Consider the following 19,498-nt stretch of genomic DNA (forward strand, 5'->3'; position numbering starts at 1 on the left):
ATTTCACTACAGACCCAGTCGGTGTAAATACCAACAATTCAATATCTAATGATTGTGTTTCAGCTCCACATAATTTAACACACCCCGAAGACACAAATGAGTGTGTAGCTCCTGAATCAAATAATGCAATAACTTTAAAAGAAAGCATAATGACCATACCTGTCACCACGTTACCTGACATCTCAGCCTCACTCGGCGTCAGAGTAAACACCCTAACTGGAGCCATATTCCTCTGCTGGCCCCCACATGGCGCCTGATAACCTCCTCGATATGGTCTAGGAGCTGGAACTACATCTAGTGGGGTAGGGCAGTCTCGTACCATGTACCTTGATCTACCGCAGCGATAGCACACCGAAACTGCATCTAGTAGGATAGGGCAGTCTCGTACCATGTGCCCCGATCTACCGCAACGATAGCACATCACACCACCAACTCAACACTCTCCCCAATGCCTCCTACCACAAGTCTAACAGACTGGAGGATCCTGCCCTGTCTGCACTTCGCGTCCTCCCGTCTCCTGTCTCCACCCTTTGCCATGATTTCCTCTCCTCCACTGGCCTAGTCTATGACCCTGCTGGTAGCCGGTAGATGCAGATCTCTTCCTCTGTCCCTGCTCCTCTGCATCAAAACGCTCACCAATCTCTACCAAGGCTGCCCTGTCAAGTAACTCAGCAAAGTCCTGGATCCGCAACACCACTACCTACCTGAATATATTCCGCCTCAAGCCTCTCTCAAATTGCCTCGCCTTCTTCACTTCATTGGGAACAATATATGGGGCAAAACGAAAAAGTTCGATAAAACGTGCTGCATACTACTGGACGGTTAACTGTCCCTACTTCAGACTCAGGAACTCTTCTACCTTAGCCTCCCTGACAGTAGCTGGGAAATACCTATCAAAGAACAAATCTTTAAACCGATCCCATGTCATGGCTATCGGAGTCACCCTCTACTGCTCCAATAGTCTCACCGCAGTCCACTACCTCTCAGTCTCTCCTATCAGTCTATAGGTGGCATAGAGGACCCTCTGTTTCTCAATACACTGTAGTACAGCCAAAATTTTCTCAGTCTACTGTATCCAGTTCTCAACAGCAACCAAATCAACCCCACCCGAGAACGCCGGAGGATTCATCTTCGTAAACTTCTCTGTGGTGCACCCATGGCCTGCAGATGGACCACTCTGCTCCCTTGAGCTCCTAGCGATCTCAGCCATAACTTGCTAAGTCACGCTACATAATACAGCGTCCGAGTTGGTCCCAGCTGCACCTGATGGTCCTGCTCCATCACTGCCACTCGCATGGGCACTATTTCCTCCTAGATCCATCCTGAAAACAGCAACACAACTCAGAGATCCTATCCTCATAATTTACTTACCTATTCTTCCCACTTATCTCAACATTTCTCACTCATTTCTAATCCCCAGTCCTACATTCTAGGAACACAGTCCGACAATAGCTTACTATGGTTTTCCTGAAATCGTCACCCCAGGAAAAACACAGAAACTACCACGGAAGTCCTGCCTCTAGACTGTAGAACAAAACCTCAAATCATTTTTTAAACTCTGGTATTGTTTTCGCTACATTCTAAAGTTTATAGAACCTAGCAACCTAGGCTCTGATACCAAACTATGACGACTTGCTTATTTTCAATATTTTTTTATATATAATAATAAAATCAACAACATACATTTCAGCTCAACAGGTTACAATCCACCTGAACCCGTGGGTACCAGGGATACATCAGAACATAAAACGGAAGCCTAAGCAGCAGGAAACATAAAATCATGTACATCCCATCATATCATACATCACAATACCAAAGTCACTATATCTACTGTATTTCCATAGATACATCCCAAAAATAAAATCTAGGGACATTTCCCACAAAATCTAACAGTCCCTACAAAAACTTACCCTTCAAAAAGGGCAATTAAACCACACTAGATCAACGGGGCTTTTCCTGCTCTCCTATCTGGGGCTCCTGAAAAGTTTATAAAATTTATAGGTGAGACACCTCTCAGTAAGGGAAATAAACTAATACCAGTGTGTGGCAATATGAGTATTCCGTGTTATACATATACCATACATAACAAATTCGGTACTGTTTTGTCAAATCTGGGAAAACATATATATATATCAACACATGATAGAACATATTGCATTTTCATAACATCTCATCTCATATAATTATAATATCACAAAAACATTCTTGATAGGTTAGCTGACTGTTGTCATGTATTACACTCACATGACTGGGTTGTGTGGCTCGAAAGCGGGACCAGACAAAGGTTGGCCGACCATTGTCAAGTCAAACATACAGTTTGTAAGTCCGATGGGTCTGTCTGACCTGGTTCGTACACCAGGGGCGATCACATATACTTCTTAATAACCACATCGACCATCCAATCTCACACCACTCCGTACAGCGGCGTTAACACAAATATTATGATCACGAAAACCATGGACACATAGCAACGGTACCATGCAAGTGCTAGCCTAGACCAAGCCAACCAAGTTCTAATTTCATATAACATATACTAAATACATAGATATCTCATATCATTTATTTTCACATCAATTATATCATTTTACATATATACGTGTATCATGAAAATCATCGGCCCATACGCCGGTATTACACATTTTATCATAACTCGGCCCGTACGACAGTAAATCATAGCACAGCCCGTACGCTGGCAAATCACATCATAGCACGGCCCGTACGCCGGCAAACATATTATAGCACAACTCGTACGCTGGCAAATCACATCATAGCACAGCCCCTACGCTGGCAAATCTATATATATAATATATATCTCGGCCCGTACACTAGTTTTTCCTAATTATAAAAATTCGTATCATAATTCCATTCCCGAAAACAGCATTTCACAACATTTTATACTCATGCCACACTGAACAGATTTTTCCCGTATTCAACATATCATTTAAACAGTATTTTTCCAAATATAAATCATATATATATAAACATATTTACTTTCCAGAAATCAAATACTATATATACATACATTTTCTCAAAAAGAACTAGTTTTGTTTATCTCCTTACCTGATTCCTAAAAAGCCCCTAAGAAAATTCGCCCCACACTCGCAAGGTTCCCAACTCAACACCCTAGAAACAACATTTCCCAAAATTAAAGTTCAGTATTTCTATGCGTGTAACACTTTCCTTAACTATCAAAAATTCAAATATTGAGTTAAAAGTCTTACCCTGGATTTGGGATGGTTTCCACCTTACTTTCACCAATGATCCGCTCCAGCAGATTTGGAAAGAACTTTTCCAGAAGCATCGTGGTGACCTCGGATTGTCGATCCGGCATAAATCTGGCCTGAAATCGACGAAAGAAAGAGAGAAAATCGAAGGGGAGAGAGAGAGGAAAAAGATTTCTTAAGTTAGAAGTAAAAATCCGGATTTACATATATATATATATATATATATATATATATATATATATATAACTGGATTCGTCGACGAGCCACATCCTTCGTCGACGAAATTCATTCCTCGTCGAAGAAATTCAGGCAGCTCAGAAACCTCTCTCGGTATTTTATCGTCGACGAAATTCAGTCTTCGTCGACGAATTCTCATAAGCCCTCGTCGACGAATACAGGAGATTCGTCGACGAAGCCCTGCTGATTGCCCTTCTGTTCTCGATTTCCATTCCTTTTTCTTTTATCATTTGAATCCCATTATTATTCGGGTCGCTACAAAACACCCTGTGATTCGAATATATATTTGTGTGTGTGTGTGTGTGTGTGTGTGTGTGTGTGTGTGTGTGTGTGTGTGTTCACTGTCATAATGCATCTAATGTTGGGGTTGCAACTGTTGTTTATGGAGTGAGCGAAGAAACTGTAGCAGGGAGAACGAAGAAGGATGGGGAGAATGCTGAGGATGTCTACTTTGGACTCCAAACCATCAAGGTTTTATATAATTCAAGTGCAAAAGCAAGATCCATAAGCAGAGATGGGTGGATGGAATTCAAAACCTTCTTGAACAAACAGCTGCTCAGCATTCTTGCCAACCCTTTAATATTAATAAGAGTGTTTGATTCCGATGGTGTGTTTTTAAAAGCGCTTGATTTTATGGAACAGTCATATTTCTCTTATTTATGTGAAATACTGTATTTATGCCATATACCTATTCATATATGTTTGTCAAAGGGGTAAGAATTTTTTTAGTTTTTTTTTTTTTTTTTTCCCCTAAAGGGATGTGGAGAGGGTTGGGGGGTGTGAAAATTCATCTTCATCATTATATTACATTATTGAAAATCTACTAATAATCCTTGGTGAATCTTTCATTGTTCCTGAATGGTTCAAGAATAATAAAGTCAACTGATGTCGAATCATTGTGGGATCTTTTAAATGTATAATTTTATTAAGTAATAAACACAATTCTTTTGCCATACAAATACATGCCCTTTCCACAGAAAGTTGCTCTCCTCTTTATTTGTTTCGCAAAATACAACCGTCCTGTTTTGCTCATAAGGCAGAACTCGAAGCTTACAGTAGGACTTTATTGCCACCGTTTCTCAAGGTTTTTCGACTTCTGCACAAAACTCCGCAAGTTATCTCTGTGGGAAACTCTCTCAACTTGCAGTTTGAAACTAAGCATGCTTACTGCTATCAGGAATTAATTTCAGTTAAGTAAATACAATCATTTAGAACTATACTAATAAATCCTCTAGTGTGGCAAGTAATTTAGGTAGGAAGTGTGTGGAACTGTAGAAAAATCATGGGAGATTTTTGAGTGTATATTTTGAGTAATTATCTAACTGTAAAAAAAATTATATAATTTTAAAAATACAATTTCTGTTGTCATGTCAAAAGTCAACTTCTTGCGTCCTGAAATAATTTTTGCATCTAAGATGACAATTTCTTTTTAAATAAAGTGATTAAGAAAGCTTTCCATTCAAATACAAATTATATTGCTTATGTTTTTGTCTTTTTAAATGATCTCCAAATTTTCAGGGTTGCCTCAAAGAATGAGAATAATTGTCAAATTTGTCACAAATTCTTCAACAATAAAGGGCTAGTAATTTTCAAAAACAAAAATGACAAGTGAGAATTTGAATTGTGCGCTGCATCATAGATGCATAACACTGATGATGAGTGATTGATCTGAAGTTTTCTTCCCCATGTATGAATAAGCTTTGAAAGGAGAAGCTGCTCTGAAAGCAAGATTGCCAAAAGATGGAAGGAGGAATGCAGCCATCACCCCTTGCGATAAGGGTGTGCCAGAAGATGCCTGGGTCGACGGCGAGGGTAACCCTAATTGCATGGGCGAGCTTTTTCATTATACACGCAAAGGTTTATAATTCTTATCCTCGATGATAGACTAACATTAAGTGGAAAAACTTATGTCTACTTCCTTGATATTGGCTAATTTTTGTAAATAGTTGCCGTTGAAATTTTCAGGAGTGCTACAACGAAAGACTGTCTCTGTCTATATCAACCAAAAGTGTCAGGTATGTGAGAACAAGCAATAGAAACAGAAGAAAAAAATGAGGAAAATAGGTAGAGAACTTGCTGATTGATGATCGCTGACTGCTTAGCAATAAATACCATTGCAGCATTTTTTGATAATCTCAACACTGCTCTTTTGACCATGCAGGTCATAGTCAAGCACAAAAGGAAGCATGTTGGAGGAGCTTTCTCCAAGAAGAATAAAAGTAAGCATTGACCTTTACTAAACACCTTGTGATTCTAATATATATATATTTGTGTGTGTGTGTGTGTGTGTGTGTGTGTTTACTGTCATAATGCATGTAATGTTGGGGTTGCAATTGTTGTTTATGGAGTGAGCGAAGAAAATGTAGCAGGGAGAACGAAGAAGGATGGGGAGAATGCTGAGGATGTCTACTTTGGACTCCAAACCGCGCGAGGTTTTATAGAATTCAAGGGCAAAAGCAGGATCCATAAGTAAAGATGGGTGGATGGAAATCAAAACCTTCTTGAACAAACAGTTGCTCAGCATTCTCGCCAACCCTTTAATATTAATAAGAGTGTTTGATTCCGATGGTGTGTTTTTAAAAATGCTTGATTTTATGGAACAGTCATATTTCTCTTATTTATGTGAAATACTGTATTTATGCCATATACCTATTCATATATGTTTGTCAAAGGGGCAAGAATTTTTTTAGTGCTTTGTTTTTTTTTTTTTTTTTTTTTTTTTTTTCCCTAGTGGGATGCGGTGAGGGTTAGGGGTGTGGAAATTCATCTTCATCATTATATTACATTATTGAAAATCTACTAATAATCCTTAGTGAATCTTTCATTGTTCCTGAATGGTTCAAGAATAATAAAGTCAACTGATGCCGAATCATTGTGGGATCTTTTAAATGTATAATTTTATTAAGTAATAAACACAATTTTTTTGGCATACAAATACATACCCTTTCCACAGAAAGTTGCTCTCCTCTTTATTTGTTTCGTCAAAATACAACCGTCCTATTTTGCTCATAAGGCAAAACTCGAAGCTCACAGTAGGACTTTATTGCCTTTGCAAGGCACTGTTTCTCAAGGTTTTCCGACTTCTGCACAAAACTCAGCAAGTTATCTCTGTGGGAAACTCTCTCAACCTGCAGTTTGAAACTAAGCATGCTTACTGCTATTCATGAACTATAAGGCCTATCAGGAATTAATTTCAGTTAAGTAAATACAATCATTTAGAACTATACTGATAAATCCTCTAGTGTGGCAAGTAATTTAGGTAGGAAGTGTGTGGAACTGTAGAAAAATCATGGGAGATTTTTGAGTGTATATTTTGAGTAATTATCTAACTGTAAAAAAAATTATATAATTTTAAAAATACAATTTCTGTTGTCATGTCAAAAGTCAACTTCTTGCGTCCTGAAATAATTTTTGCATCTAAGATGACAATTTCTTTTTAAATAAAGTGATTAAGAAAGCTTTTCATTCAAATACAAATTATATTGCTCATGTTTTTTTATTTTTAAATGATCTCCAAATTTTCACAATTGCCCCAAAGAATGAGAATAATTGTCAAATTTGTCACAAATTCTTCAACAATAAAGGGCTAGTAATTTTCAAAAACAAAAATGACAAGTGAGAATTTGAATTGTGCGCTGCATCATAGATGCATAGCACTGATGATGAGTGATTGATCTGACGTTTTCTTCCTTATGTATGAATAAGCTTTGAGAGGAGAAGATGCTCTGAAAGCAAAATTGCCAAAAGATGGAAGGAGGAATGCAGCCATCAACCCCAGCGATAAGGGTATGCCACAAGATGCCTAGGTTGACGGCGAGGGTAACCCTAATTGCTTGGGCGAGCTTTTGCATTATACACGCAAAGGTTTATAATTCTTATCCTCGATGATAGACTCGCATTAAGTGGAAAAACTTGTGTCTACTTCCTTGATATTGACTAATATTTGTAAATCGCTTACCGTTGAAATTTTTAGGAGTGCTACAACGGAAGATTGTCTCTGTCTATATCAACCAAAAATGTCAGGTATGTGAAAACGAGTAATAGAAACAGAAGGAAAAAAAAAAGGGAAAAATAGGTAGAGGACTTGCTGATTGATGATCGCTAACTACTTAGCAATAAATACCATTGCAGCATTTTCTGATAATCTCAACACTGCTCTTCTAACCATGCAGGTCATAGTCAAGCTCAAAAGGAAGCATGTTGGAGGAGCCTTCTCCAAGAAGAATAAAAGTAAGCATCCACCTTTACTAAACACCCTGTGATTCTAAATCAGCAACAGATATATATATATATATATATATATATATATTTGTGTGTGTGTGTGTGTGTGTGTGTGTGTGCACGCACTGTCATAATGCATGTAATGTTGGGGTTGCAGCTGTTGTTTATGGAGTGAGCGAAGAAACTGTAGCAGGGAGAACGAAGAAGGATGGGGAGAATGTTGAGAATGTCTACTTTGGACTCCAAATCGCGCGAGGTTTTATAGAATTCAAGTGCAAAAGCAGGACCCATAAGCAGAGATGGGTGGATGGAATTCAAAACCTTCTTGAACAAACAGCTACTGAGCATTCTCGCCAACCCTTTAATATTAATAAGAGTGTTTGATTTCAATGGTGTATTTTTAAAAACGCTTGATTTTATGGAACAGTCATATTTCTCTTATCTATGTGAAATATTGTATTTATGCCATATACCTATTCATATATGTTTGTCAAAGGGGCAAGAATTTTTTTGGCATTTTTGTTCCCCCCTAGAGGGGTGTGGTGTGTGTTGGGGGTGTGAAAAGTCATCTTCATCATTATATTACATTATTGAAAATCTACTAATAATCCTCGATGAATCTTTCATTTTTCCTGAATGGTTCAAGAATAATAAAGTCAACTGATGTCGAATCATTGTGGGATCTTTTAAATGTATAATTTTATTAAGTAATAAACACAATTCTTTTGGCATACAAATACATCCCCTTTCCACAGAAAGTTGCTCTCCTCTTTATTTGTTTCATCAAAATACAACCGTCCTGTTTTGCTTATAAGGCAAAACTCGAAGCTCACAATAGGACTTTATTGCCTTTGCAAGGCACTGTTTCTCAAGGTTTTCCAACTTCTGCACAAAACTTAGCAAGTTATCTCTGTGGGAAACTCTCTCAACCTGCAATTTGAAACTAAGCATGCTTACTGCTGTTCATGAACTGTAAGGCCTATTAGGAATTAGTTTCAGTTAAGTAAATACAATCATTTAGTACTGTATTGATAAATCCTCTAGTGTGGCAAGTAATCTATGCAGTAAGTGTGTGGAATTGTAGAAAAATCATGGGACATCTCCAAATTGACATATTGAATTACTCTGCCATTTGCAAGCTCTTTGTTTCACAATTAGCTTTCATTCTGGCAAGCCAATTTCTTTAAATACGACTACGTACACTTACATAGACATTAGCATACAATGCTAAGTGTCACGAGCTAAACTTGTTCAAGGCATTATGCTTGCCTGTGACCGCTTGTCTCGTGTACTTGGGATGAGTTTCCGTTATATAAATACTAGTGTAGGGTTATTTTCTACTAGTAGTTTATTTGTATGCCAAATAAGGCAGTATGACTCATTGGTCACTTTGATGTTTCCTAGTACCAAGATAATAATTACATAAAAACCTCTTTAGGGAAACCTCTTTAGGGGAGGGGTGAGTGTTCATCAGTCATTGTAAAACTCACTAACTGTTGTCAACGTGTTTAGCCGACTTGCCTTCCTTGTTGAACACACAATATCGACGAAGGTATTGTTAATGAATTGCATAGATTCAATGTTTACTGCTTGCTTGCCATTGCTTTCATGAATCCTTACTGTTTCCGCTGCTATTTGAATGATAGCTAATATAAGTGTTTCATTAATGAATGTTGGTAAACGATAGGCTGGCTAGTTAAGCAAGAGTACTTTAGCTAGCACTGCACAGCCCTTCACAAAGGTGTGAAAATAGTTGGCCCATGACGCTTGGTATCAAAACAAAGGTTCAATTGCTACGAGAATTCAATTACCTTCGTTGTGGGATTTGGAAAGCTTTGGTAAGTGACCATGGCATCAAATAATACTGAGAGGATCGGCATACCGGAAGCACAGGCTGAGGCAAAAGCCAACACTGTGGCCGCGAAGGTGGCCCAGAAAAGGGAACTTGTTGATAAAGTGATGAGATCACAAAAGCATCAAGCAAGTTTGATAGGCGACATGTCAGAGGACTTTTGCCACACAGTGGAAACTTTGCAGTCTCGAATGGCTGATCTAGATGCAAAGATGAATCTGATAGTTCTTGCTATAGGAACTCACACTCCGGGAGTTAGAAAGACCAAGGTACCAAAACCCAGGACATATAGGGGTGCCCGTGAAGCCAAGGAGTTGGAGAACTTCTTGTTCAATATGGAGCAATATTTTCGCATTGTGAGGATGGCCTCAAAACAGGTGAAAGTGGATACTGCAACCATGTACTTGGTTGGTGACGCCAAACTGTGGTGGCGTACCAAGTACAATGAAATTGAAACTAGATGCTGTGTAGTGGATAGTTGGGCAGACTTGAAGAGAGAGCTCAAGACCCAATTCTTTGCAGAAAACGTTGAGTATAATGTTAGGAAAAAGCTGAGAGACCTCAAGTATACTAGGTCAATCGGGGAATATGTGAAACAATTTTTTGCTTTAATGTTGGATATCCAAGACATGTCGGAGAAAGACAAGTTGTTCTATTTTCTAAAGGGGATGAAATTGTGGGCAAGAACTGAACTTCATAGGCAAAGAGCTCAAGACTTGTCTACTGCACAAGCTGCTGCAGAATGCTTGTCTAACTATGCTAGTGATAATACCGCTTCGTCCAAAGGGTTTGGTGGAGAGGGAAACAGTGGAAAGTCTTTCAAGATAGGCAAACCCAAGAGTGAGGGAGCCAATTATAAAGCATCAACCTCAAAGGAAGTTTCGTCATCTAAAGGAATCAACACACGAAATGGAAAGGGGAAATTTTCATGTTTCTTGTGTTAAGGGCCTCACAGAGTGAGTGAGTGTCCACACAAAGGACACTCAATGTCTTACAAGCTTCCACTTCGAGACAAGTAGTGGAAAACGAGGAGGAAGAGGATGATGCCCCGAGGGCAGGTGTGCAATGTGGCAGGTGAACGCATTGGAAAAGCAGGCGAAAGCACCAAAAGTTATACAAGCAAAAGGGTTAATGTTTATGGACTTGAGGATCAATTGGAAGAGTACCCATGCTATGGTGGATACAAGGGCTACTCATAACTTTGTTTTGCAACTGGAAGCATAAAGATTCAACTTATCCTTAGAGAATGATACAGGACGCATGAAAGCAGTTAATTCTATAGCCCAACCTACTCTAAGAGTAGTCAAGCAAGTGACTGTGAAGCTTGGACAGTGGGAAGGTCATGCAAATTTCACAACGGTGCCTTGGATGACTTTTTAGTCATTTTGGGAATGGGGTTCCTAAGGAGGACGAAGGCAGTGCTAATGCCTTTAGTTGTTTCCCTATGTCTGATGGGAGATCACTCATGCATGGTACAAGTCATTGCAACAAAAGGAGACGACAGGAAGTCCCTTTCAGTCATACAACTAGCCACAGTGGTAAATGAACAAGTAGGCCAAGAGTTGGTGCCTACAAACATCCAAGCGGTGTTGGATGAGTACAAGGAGGTGTTGCCGGATAAGCTACCTCATGAATTGCCTTCACGACGGACTGTGGGGCATGAGATCAAGTTGTTGCCAAGAGAGAAACCACCTGCTAAAGGGTCATGTCAAATGGTGCCTCCACAGATAGCAAAGTTGGGGAAGCAGCTTGATGAGTTGGAAGTGAGATGTGTTCGCCCTTTCAAAACACCGTTGGGAGCATCAGTGTTGGTTCAGAGGAAACATGAAGAGCATCTACGAAAGGTGTTCAACAGGATGAGGGGAAACAGTCTGTATGTGAAGAAAGAGAAATGCTATTTCGCTTAGCAGAGCAACAAATTCCTTAGTCATGTGGTTGAACAAGATCGTATCCAAAGGGGTATGGAGAAGGTAAGGATGATTCAAGAATGTAAGATCCCCACGACAGTGAAAGAGTTGCGTTCCTTTCTTGGCCTTATTAGCTATAACAGGAAGTTCTTTGAGGGGTATGGTACATTCATGGCCGCACCAAAGTACTATTTGGCAAAGAAGACGACACAATTATTCCTTGTGACTGTTGTGAATTATTGGGGTGTTTCCTAAGACATTGGTTGACTTAATATTCATTGACAACTTCTTGAAGTATGAATTTTTCAGGTTACTCAGTGCACATATTGACATCTATTCAGGTTCTCACCAACAGACAGACAGACATGTGAAGAGATTCAAAGAGCTCCTAGAAGAGTACTTGTGTCATTTTTGGGTGCAACTACTTGATGTGGCTCTGTTTTATGACAATACCCAAAGGAGCTCAACAACCAATAAGAGTGCTTTTGAGCTTGTTACAGGCCAAACCCTGTTGTTACCTCACATAGTGAGTGAGTCGTACAGAGGAAAGAGTCCTAGGGCTGATCAAAGGAGAAGACCGCAACACTTCAAGCAAATGAAAGTGCATCATATGTTTCATGTCAACTGCCTCAAGCCGTTCAACGTTGACGCCAATGATCTTAGCAGAAGTTAGTCAAACAAAGTAGAGTTAAAGACAGTGCAACCTAACAGACGTGAAGTTGAAGAGATCCTTCCAGACAGAAAGTTTATATCCTCAAGGAAGAGGCGGCAGAAGTTCCTAGTGAAGTGGAAATGTCTTGATGAAAAATAAATCAGCTGGATTACTGTGGAAGATATGCAACCGTTTGTGGACAAAGTTGAAGTGTACCTAGCGCCAAAATCTACGAGGATGTCGACTGCATAAGTGGGGGACTGTCATGAGCTAAACTTGTTCAGGGCATTATGCTTGCCTGTGACCGCTTGTCTCGTGTACTTTGGATGAGTTTCCATCATGTAAATACTAATGTAGGGTTATTTTCTACTAGTAGTTTATTTGTATGCCAAATAAGGCAGTATGACTCCTTTGTCACTTTGATGTTTCCTAGTGTCAGGATGATAATTACATAAAAATCACTTTAAGGGAAGGGTGAGTGTTCATCAGTCATTATAAAACTCACTAGCTATTGTCAACGTATTTAGCCTACTTGCCTCCCTTGCTAAACACACAATGTCAACGGAGGTATTGTTAATGAATTGGGTAGATTCACTGTATACTGCTTGCTTATCACTGCTTTCATGAATGCTTATTGTTTTCACTGCTATTTGAATGAATGCTAATGAAAGTGTTTTGTGGATGAATGTTGATAAACGATAGACCGACTAGTTAAACAAGAGTGTTTTAGCTAGCGCCGCACGGCCCTTCACAAAGGTATGAAAATAGTTGATCCGTTACACTAAGACATGCATTTAGACTCAACCCTTCATCATTACTTAATCTAGTTTATATCATTCTACCTACAACCCACCCATCACCCAGCAAAGGCACTAAGCCAACTTGCCATGAAACTTTGTCAAAATTGGGACTTCCACACAAGGAATACTTGTCCAAGCATGAGGGTCACGCATCCAATTTCCTAGGCACCTTAGAAATTTACATGGAAATTGATAAAAGAGTCAATGAAACAAAAAAAATAAACTAATTGACTAGGGCAGTATAATCACACCTTAAGCTTCTAAAAGAGTAAAAGACACTGACCTACCCTAAGGTTTGGCAAAAAGACACAAATCTCCCCTAAGATTTTAGAAATCCCAGAGACCTCTCCTAAGATTTCAAAAATTTCAAGGGCCTCCCCTTAAGTTTGTCAAAAAGAAATAGGTCTCCCCTTATATTTGGCAAAAAAATAAACTTTTTGAGGGGTATAAATGTCCCAAAAATCAAATGTTAGGAAGGTCTGTGAGAGTCTTGAAATTGTCGTTGTCTGTTTACCAAAGCTCAGGGAAGATTACTATCTTTTACCCTTTCTAAAAGTATGTAGCACACTAGCAGTCACCAGGTTGCTTATTCATATTCTCAGTTTTTCACCTGGACTTGCATAACTTAGTCCTTCCAAGGTCCAGTGCCTTTCACTTTACAATGTAGTCAATGAAAGATAATTTCAAATTTAAGCAGCAGTAAAACAATGGAACAATCAACATCTGACCCTAAGCTATATGATTAGTTAGGTGGTCAAAAATTAAATGGAAAAAATTCAAAACAGCTGTGAAGAAGAATAATTACCATTTGTTCAATAATGGGTCCTGCATCAAGTTCTTCTGTTACAAAGTGACTTGTTGCGCCTATCAATTTCACCCCAGCATCAAATGCCTGTCAACAACATCTAGAAGATTAACATATTCGGCTAGTGAGGTCTAAAATTGCTAAAATATAAACATTCAAAAACTGATGTATCAAATGCACAAGCAAGAATGCCTCAAGGTGCACCGTAGGCTGAAGCAAGCCAAATTCACATCAAGGCTCAGAAAATTTAAGTGTGCCTGAAAGGTGCATCTCTCAGAGACTCATCAGAATGCCCCACGCATGCATCATACACATTTTATGCAGAAGGCATGTGCCCAGTTCATTTATCCATGCTTAAATTATAAAAACAACTGTAAATCGTTAGTACTACAGAAATTTTTTAGACTTGAAGTATTCAAAAATGTTGGGAAAGAAATTAAGAAAGAAAACCTAGCTCATTTATATTCATAATTACATAAATTAGATTGTCATTAACAGGGTTTCACTATTTTACACTATAGCTGTATTTTATAAATGTAAAAAAATTTCAAACCTAAAATGCTAACGCCTTCAATGCCTTTGAGGGTTATACATCACCTCAAGAGGAGAATAATATTGTGCCTTATGCTCTTGTCTTTGAAATCCATGATTAAACATAAAATCCATGAAGAAGGCAGAAACCTTGAACCTGTTTAGAAGGATTCCCACCCTTGAACGATGGCAGAAGGCCATGGTGAATGTTAATTACATCCTTCCCATATGTGCTCAAAAAATTTCCAGATAATATCTGCAAAAACATATTGAGGTCATAAGAATCAAACATTGGGATGGATAATCAACTGCATCTGAGACACCTTCTATTAATTGTAAATCAAGTAGCCACAAAAAGATAACCCTGGGCAGGGCCAAATGGTAAAAGCCCTCCACTGAACCAAATGATGAAAGAGGATAAATCTACTCAGATCCAGGAGCTTGAGATGATTTTACAGGTTTATTGTCAATTGAATTGAGAGTGACAGAAGGAGGGGGAGAAGCCCATTCTCCTTAGCAGTATAACAAACTTGAATCAGAGAATCCAAAGGAATCTTCCATTCACATTTTTTATTGATTAATACTCAGATGATGCTTATGGTGAGGAACTGAGAACCTCAGAACCTGAATTTACCTGCATATATCTAGCAAGTACAAGAAAATCAGTATCTTGAACCAAACCCAAGATTTCCCCTTCTCTTTTGTTCCCCGTAGTAGTGTGCAAATAATGATACGGAATTCTGTGCCTTTCAAGGAATCGAATCACATGTGTGTTTGGATCTCTATCATGGTTACTGTAAAAAATAAATAAATAAATAATTAAGAATTACAGACCTAACTAACTTTTTTCCAAGCTAAAAGCCTAGTCAAAAGGGTAAAAATTCTCAAACCTTACCTTATCACACAAGTTATGTCCACTGGAAGTCTTCCATTCTGCCATCCATGTAACAAGTCGACCAGACAATGATCCTGCCAGAACATGGTGGCAGGTCTAATAAATGAAGAACAAATTACAATTTTGCAAGATACAGGCCTTCTCAAACAGCAAAAGAATATATTAAAAGGAAACCTGCTTTGAAGCGAGAACAGCAATCTTGTATTTGGGGTCAAGTGCAGGTACTCGGACAACAGATTTCATTGCATTGAACACCTTTGAGAGATTAAGAAAGTCCTTATCCATTTGCAACCGTGGCCACTTAACAGGATCAAATAGAAACTCGCTGCTGAGTTGCAGCACGATTTAGTACCACCATTGGATTAAGATTCAGTAAATGAAATAATCAAATTTCCATCACATCCAACTGAATGCCACAAATGACAGAGCCATGCATGTCACCTGAAAGCAGGCATATTGCTGCCACTAATTCAAATACATTATGACATGATGAAACAGCAGAAAATGAAAACAGAAACAAAATGAATTGAAGAAAATTATTATTCAATTTCTCTGCTCAGTGCAAATACAGCAACCAGAAATATATAATGGAGAAAGAGAATATTTGTTGCAACAGATTTCAGCCACAGCAAATGAAAGCTTTCCACGTGTATGACTAAAATTATTCTTTATCATTCTGACTTGGCACATGGCCAGGTGAGGTGTGCACTAAGAGCTGTTCCGGTGTAGTAGAGGCAGCACTGATATGACACAAACAAATTTCAAGAAAGAGAGAGAACAATAAGGAACAAAATTGATAACAAAGAACATAAAGATTAATTCGCAAATACATGAGCAAAAACTAAGAAATTTCCCATGAAGGATTTCTCTGACACACACACACAGGCTTAGGCACAACACATCCAAGGCTCGCCCTCTCCCTCTCAGTATGCTCACGAGAAAAAACCAAAACAAAAATAAATACATGGAGTCATAAACCATGAAAAAGGCCCCTCCATCCACTCCAGTGTGCTAAGTTTAAAAAAAATCCAATCAAAACCATAACAAGTCTATGCCAGATCAAGTGGTGGGTGAGGGAGGGAAATAAAAGACAGTAGACATCACAGCAAAGTAATCAACTTACATCATGTTTGGTTTGCGGAATGGAATGAAAATTTGAAAGGGAGCATGATGATATAAAGTGATAAATTTGATTACATACCCCTCCCCGGCAGATTTCATTCCATTCTTACATACCAAACATACAATTAGAGATAAAACATATAAGATTTAGATTCTCCAGTTCCATCAATGGACCAAATACCAAATAATCAAACTTTGAGATTTTGCTGTCTTGGTCATTTGGACAAATTCTTTCTTCAATGCTGAAGTTTACAATGAAGTCTAATCATTTGAAGAACCATACTCCACAGTTGAAATTTCCTTCTTAAAATCTTCAATTCCCAAACACTGAAATCCTGTCACAAATCATAATCCTAGACCCTTTTTTTTTTTTAACAAATTCTAGCACCCAACCCTTTTCTTAGAGTTGACTGCTCAAATGCTTCAATTTTTTAAATGGCATAATCTTGGAGAAAACCATTTTTTTTTTCCCATTTTGAATTTCATATTAATCATTATTTTCTTTGTTTCCGTTTGAAACGTACAAAGTGCTCTGCAGCAGAAGCCTAAAAAGGGTCTGTCTTCTACATATATCTACCATCTACCTCAATACTACCCTCCACTCTTCAGCTCACAAGAAACCCAATACCAATCAAACGACATCCACAGAGAAACAAGTTTTTTTTTTTTTAGCTAATTAATAAACGCCCAACAGCTATATTCCATAAATGAACGGAGTAAGAACAATACCTTCTCGAATAAAAGACATTCTTGTTTTCAGGGACGAAGATGTCGGCGCCGAGTATGTTTCCGCCTCTCGACGCGATACATTCCGATAGCTTTGCGACGATTCCCACTACATCCTGTACGCAGAAACGAATCAATCCATGAAAACAAAATGTTTTTCAAATTAATCAAAACATGTTTTCTGAAAACAAAAAACGGTGGCGGTTCGGAAATGGGTGTAGGACGTAAAATCAGAGACTGGAGTGGAAGGCTTACTGGGCACTGGAAGGCGTGAATGCCATGAGTGAGAGAGGAAGACGAGTCGAGGGACTCGCCGGACAAATTCAATGATTTGAAGCACCTGATTGCAAATCCCGGAAGTTGGGGAAAGCTAGAAGCCGCTCTTCGTAGGAGGCTCATGTTTATGTCCTCTCTCTCTCTCTCTCTCTCTGCTGCGCCGTCCGCCACCCACCGCGCCCGGGGCGGGTTACCCTAAACAGTTGGTTCGAGTGGAGTTCACGAAGCGGCGTTGTTTGGTCGAAACAGGTACTAAATCGATGTCGTGCTTGTGAATGACGGGATCACATGAACCGAGTCAGCGACAAGGTGATTGGTTAGTGCCGGAATATCCTAGCCGTTCACAGCTAAGATTGCATCGTCAGAGTCATCCGTGGGTTTGCTTTGCGGCAGTGCTTTGATCAATCGTTCGTTTGAAAGAGTTTATTTTTCTTATTAAAAAGAGAAAAAGGAAATAAAAATATAAAACACTGATTTTTTTTTCAGTAGCATTTAATTTTTAAATTTATAATTATTTACAATTTATTTTTATTTTTAATGACACTTAACACAGAAAATAAAATAATAAAATATCTCATTCAAATAAATTGTGAATGAATTTGTATGAAAATATCATTGGAATTTATTATATTTTCATTTAAGTAGCATTTAAAGCATGAATTTTGAGACTTGGATTTAGATTTTCATAGATTTAATAGAAATTTAATATTATTTTCTATCATATTTTATTCAAATCTCTCCACATTTAAATTTAAGTATCAATTTCATACCCCAAATGTAATATTATTAATTTTTCTAACTCTCTAATATTAAAATTAACATTTGCTATCTAAGATTTTGTAAAAAGGGAACAAGATTAGATTTAATTTTTGAAAATAACATTTAAAATGTCTTATGTCATATTTTATGCGTTATTAATTTTTAAAATATTAATAATATATGTATCTTCTAATATGAAAAGATATTTTCTTTATTAAATAAGAAAATTATATTAATTGACTAGTCATATCTTTGGCTATTTTGTCATTTAAGTCAAATAATAAATGTGATTTAATATGTTCTTAATTTAAAAAACTCAATAATTGTTGACTTTGATACAATCCCAAGAGGGAAGTAAATTAGAGATTTAAAAATTCTTTCTAAGTTTATCTAAGCCAGTAACAGTAATGCACAACTTAAGGTCTTTCTAATCATATACGATTGCGCAGATAATGATATGCGGAAATTTAATCATGTACAATATTCACAATATATTAAATATAGCATACATGTGTAGGAATATAAAGTACTGGAAATTGAAGTAAACACACGATATGTTATCAGGGTTCAGCTAATATTGACTACGTCCTCATCTCAGCTCGCAATCTCGAAGATTCCACTAATACTCACTTGATGGGTGGAGCGACACTAGTTACAACCAGATCAAATTACCAGAACTAACCTCAACCTTTATACACGCTCCTTACGAGGCGGAGAATTCCCACCTCAGGGCACGTCTGGGATACAACAATGAATATAAATTTTTTATACAAATACAGATGCTTTTAATACAAGCATATTTGTACTAATAAGCACAAGCAATAACCAATGCACTTTAATAGGATAGGAAGTATAAGTTTAGTGAAGTCTAGCTATGACTACTCTCAAGATAATGTCAATATTATCAAGCAATATGTGAGAGTCGTGTAAATATATTTTTGAGTTAAAATAAGTATATCAATCACAAGCTATATCCTCAAAGATCTCAAGAGCACACTCAAATATCTCTATAACAAATATCAAGTATAAATTATAGGAGATATTTGAAATCAAACTTGTTTTAAAAAATATTTCACAAAAGTACAAAAACAAGTCCAAGAATCTTGCAACACAAATGGAAAACTCACTAAAGACTTATGAATTAAATCATGAGAGAACTCGCAAGCATATTTTCAATAAAATCAATATCAAACAAATACAATGAGAGTGTATGCTAATATGAGCAATCTCAATAATACTCTTATCAAAGGATTTTAGTAAGTAGGATGGATACAAGAGGAATTTTTAGCTTATGTGAGTATTTGGAAATTCAGAGTATTTTGCCTAATGATATTTGATAATCTCCCATTAATCTTTTCAAATGAACTAGTATATATAGACATTCATAAAATAAAGACCATTGGGGATATATTGGGGATTTTGAAAAACTTTAATTAAATTTTAACCCCAATTACCGCAATAAATTTTCGACAACTTGAGAGTTTTGGTCGC

The 19,498-nt window shown here is 37.7% G+C and overlaps 1 protein-coding gene across 11 annotated transcripts; it reads right to left on the bottom strand.

The window, feature by feature from the left end:
* Window positions 1-1,639: 1,639 nt before the first annotated feature.
* LOC131163335 (formyltetrahydrofolate deformylase 2, mitochondrial) lies at window positions 1,640-17,659 on the bottom strand. 11 transcript variants are annotated; one of them, XM_058119925.1, is made up of 8 exons: window positions 17,228-17,627; window positions 16,976-17,088; window positions 15,299-15,449; window positions 15,125-15,198; window positions 14,864-15,023; window positions 14,387-14,485; window positions 13,699-13,785; window positions 1,640-1,977 (listed from the first exon to the last, which is right to left on the bottom strand). In XM_058119925.1, exons 1-8 carry the CDS (start codon window positions 17,369-17,371, stop codon window positions 1,942-1,944), a joined length of 864 nt encoding a protein of 287 aa, XP_057975908.1. In that variant the 5' UTR covers window positions 17,372-17,627; the 3' UTR covers window positions 1,640-1,941. The 11 variants fall into 11 exon arrangements, with proteins under 11 accessions (XP_057975908.1, XP_057975907.1, XP_057975900.1 ...); XM_058119924.1 differs by having other exon boundaries at window positions 15,299-15,452; XM_058119917.1 differs by lacking the exon at window positions 1,640-1,977 and adding an exon at window positions 6,339-6,589 and having other exon boundaries at window positions 17,228-17,659.
* Window positions 17,660-19,498: the final 1,839 nt, after the last annotated feature.

This window comes from Malania oleifera, chromosome 9 (assembly GCF_029873635.1).
Source record: "Malania oleifera isolate guangnan ecotype guangnan chromosome 9, ASM2987363v1, whole genome shotgun sequence".
Taxonomy (NCBI): Eukaryota; Viridiplantae; Streptophyta; class Magnoliopsida; order Santalales; family Ximeniaceae; genus Malania; species Malania oleifera.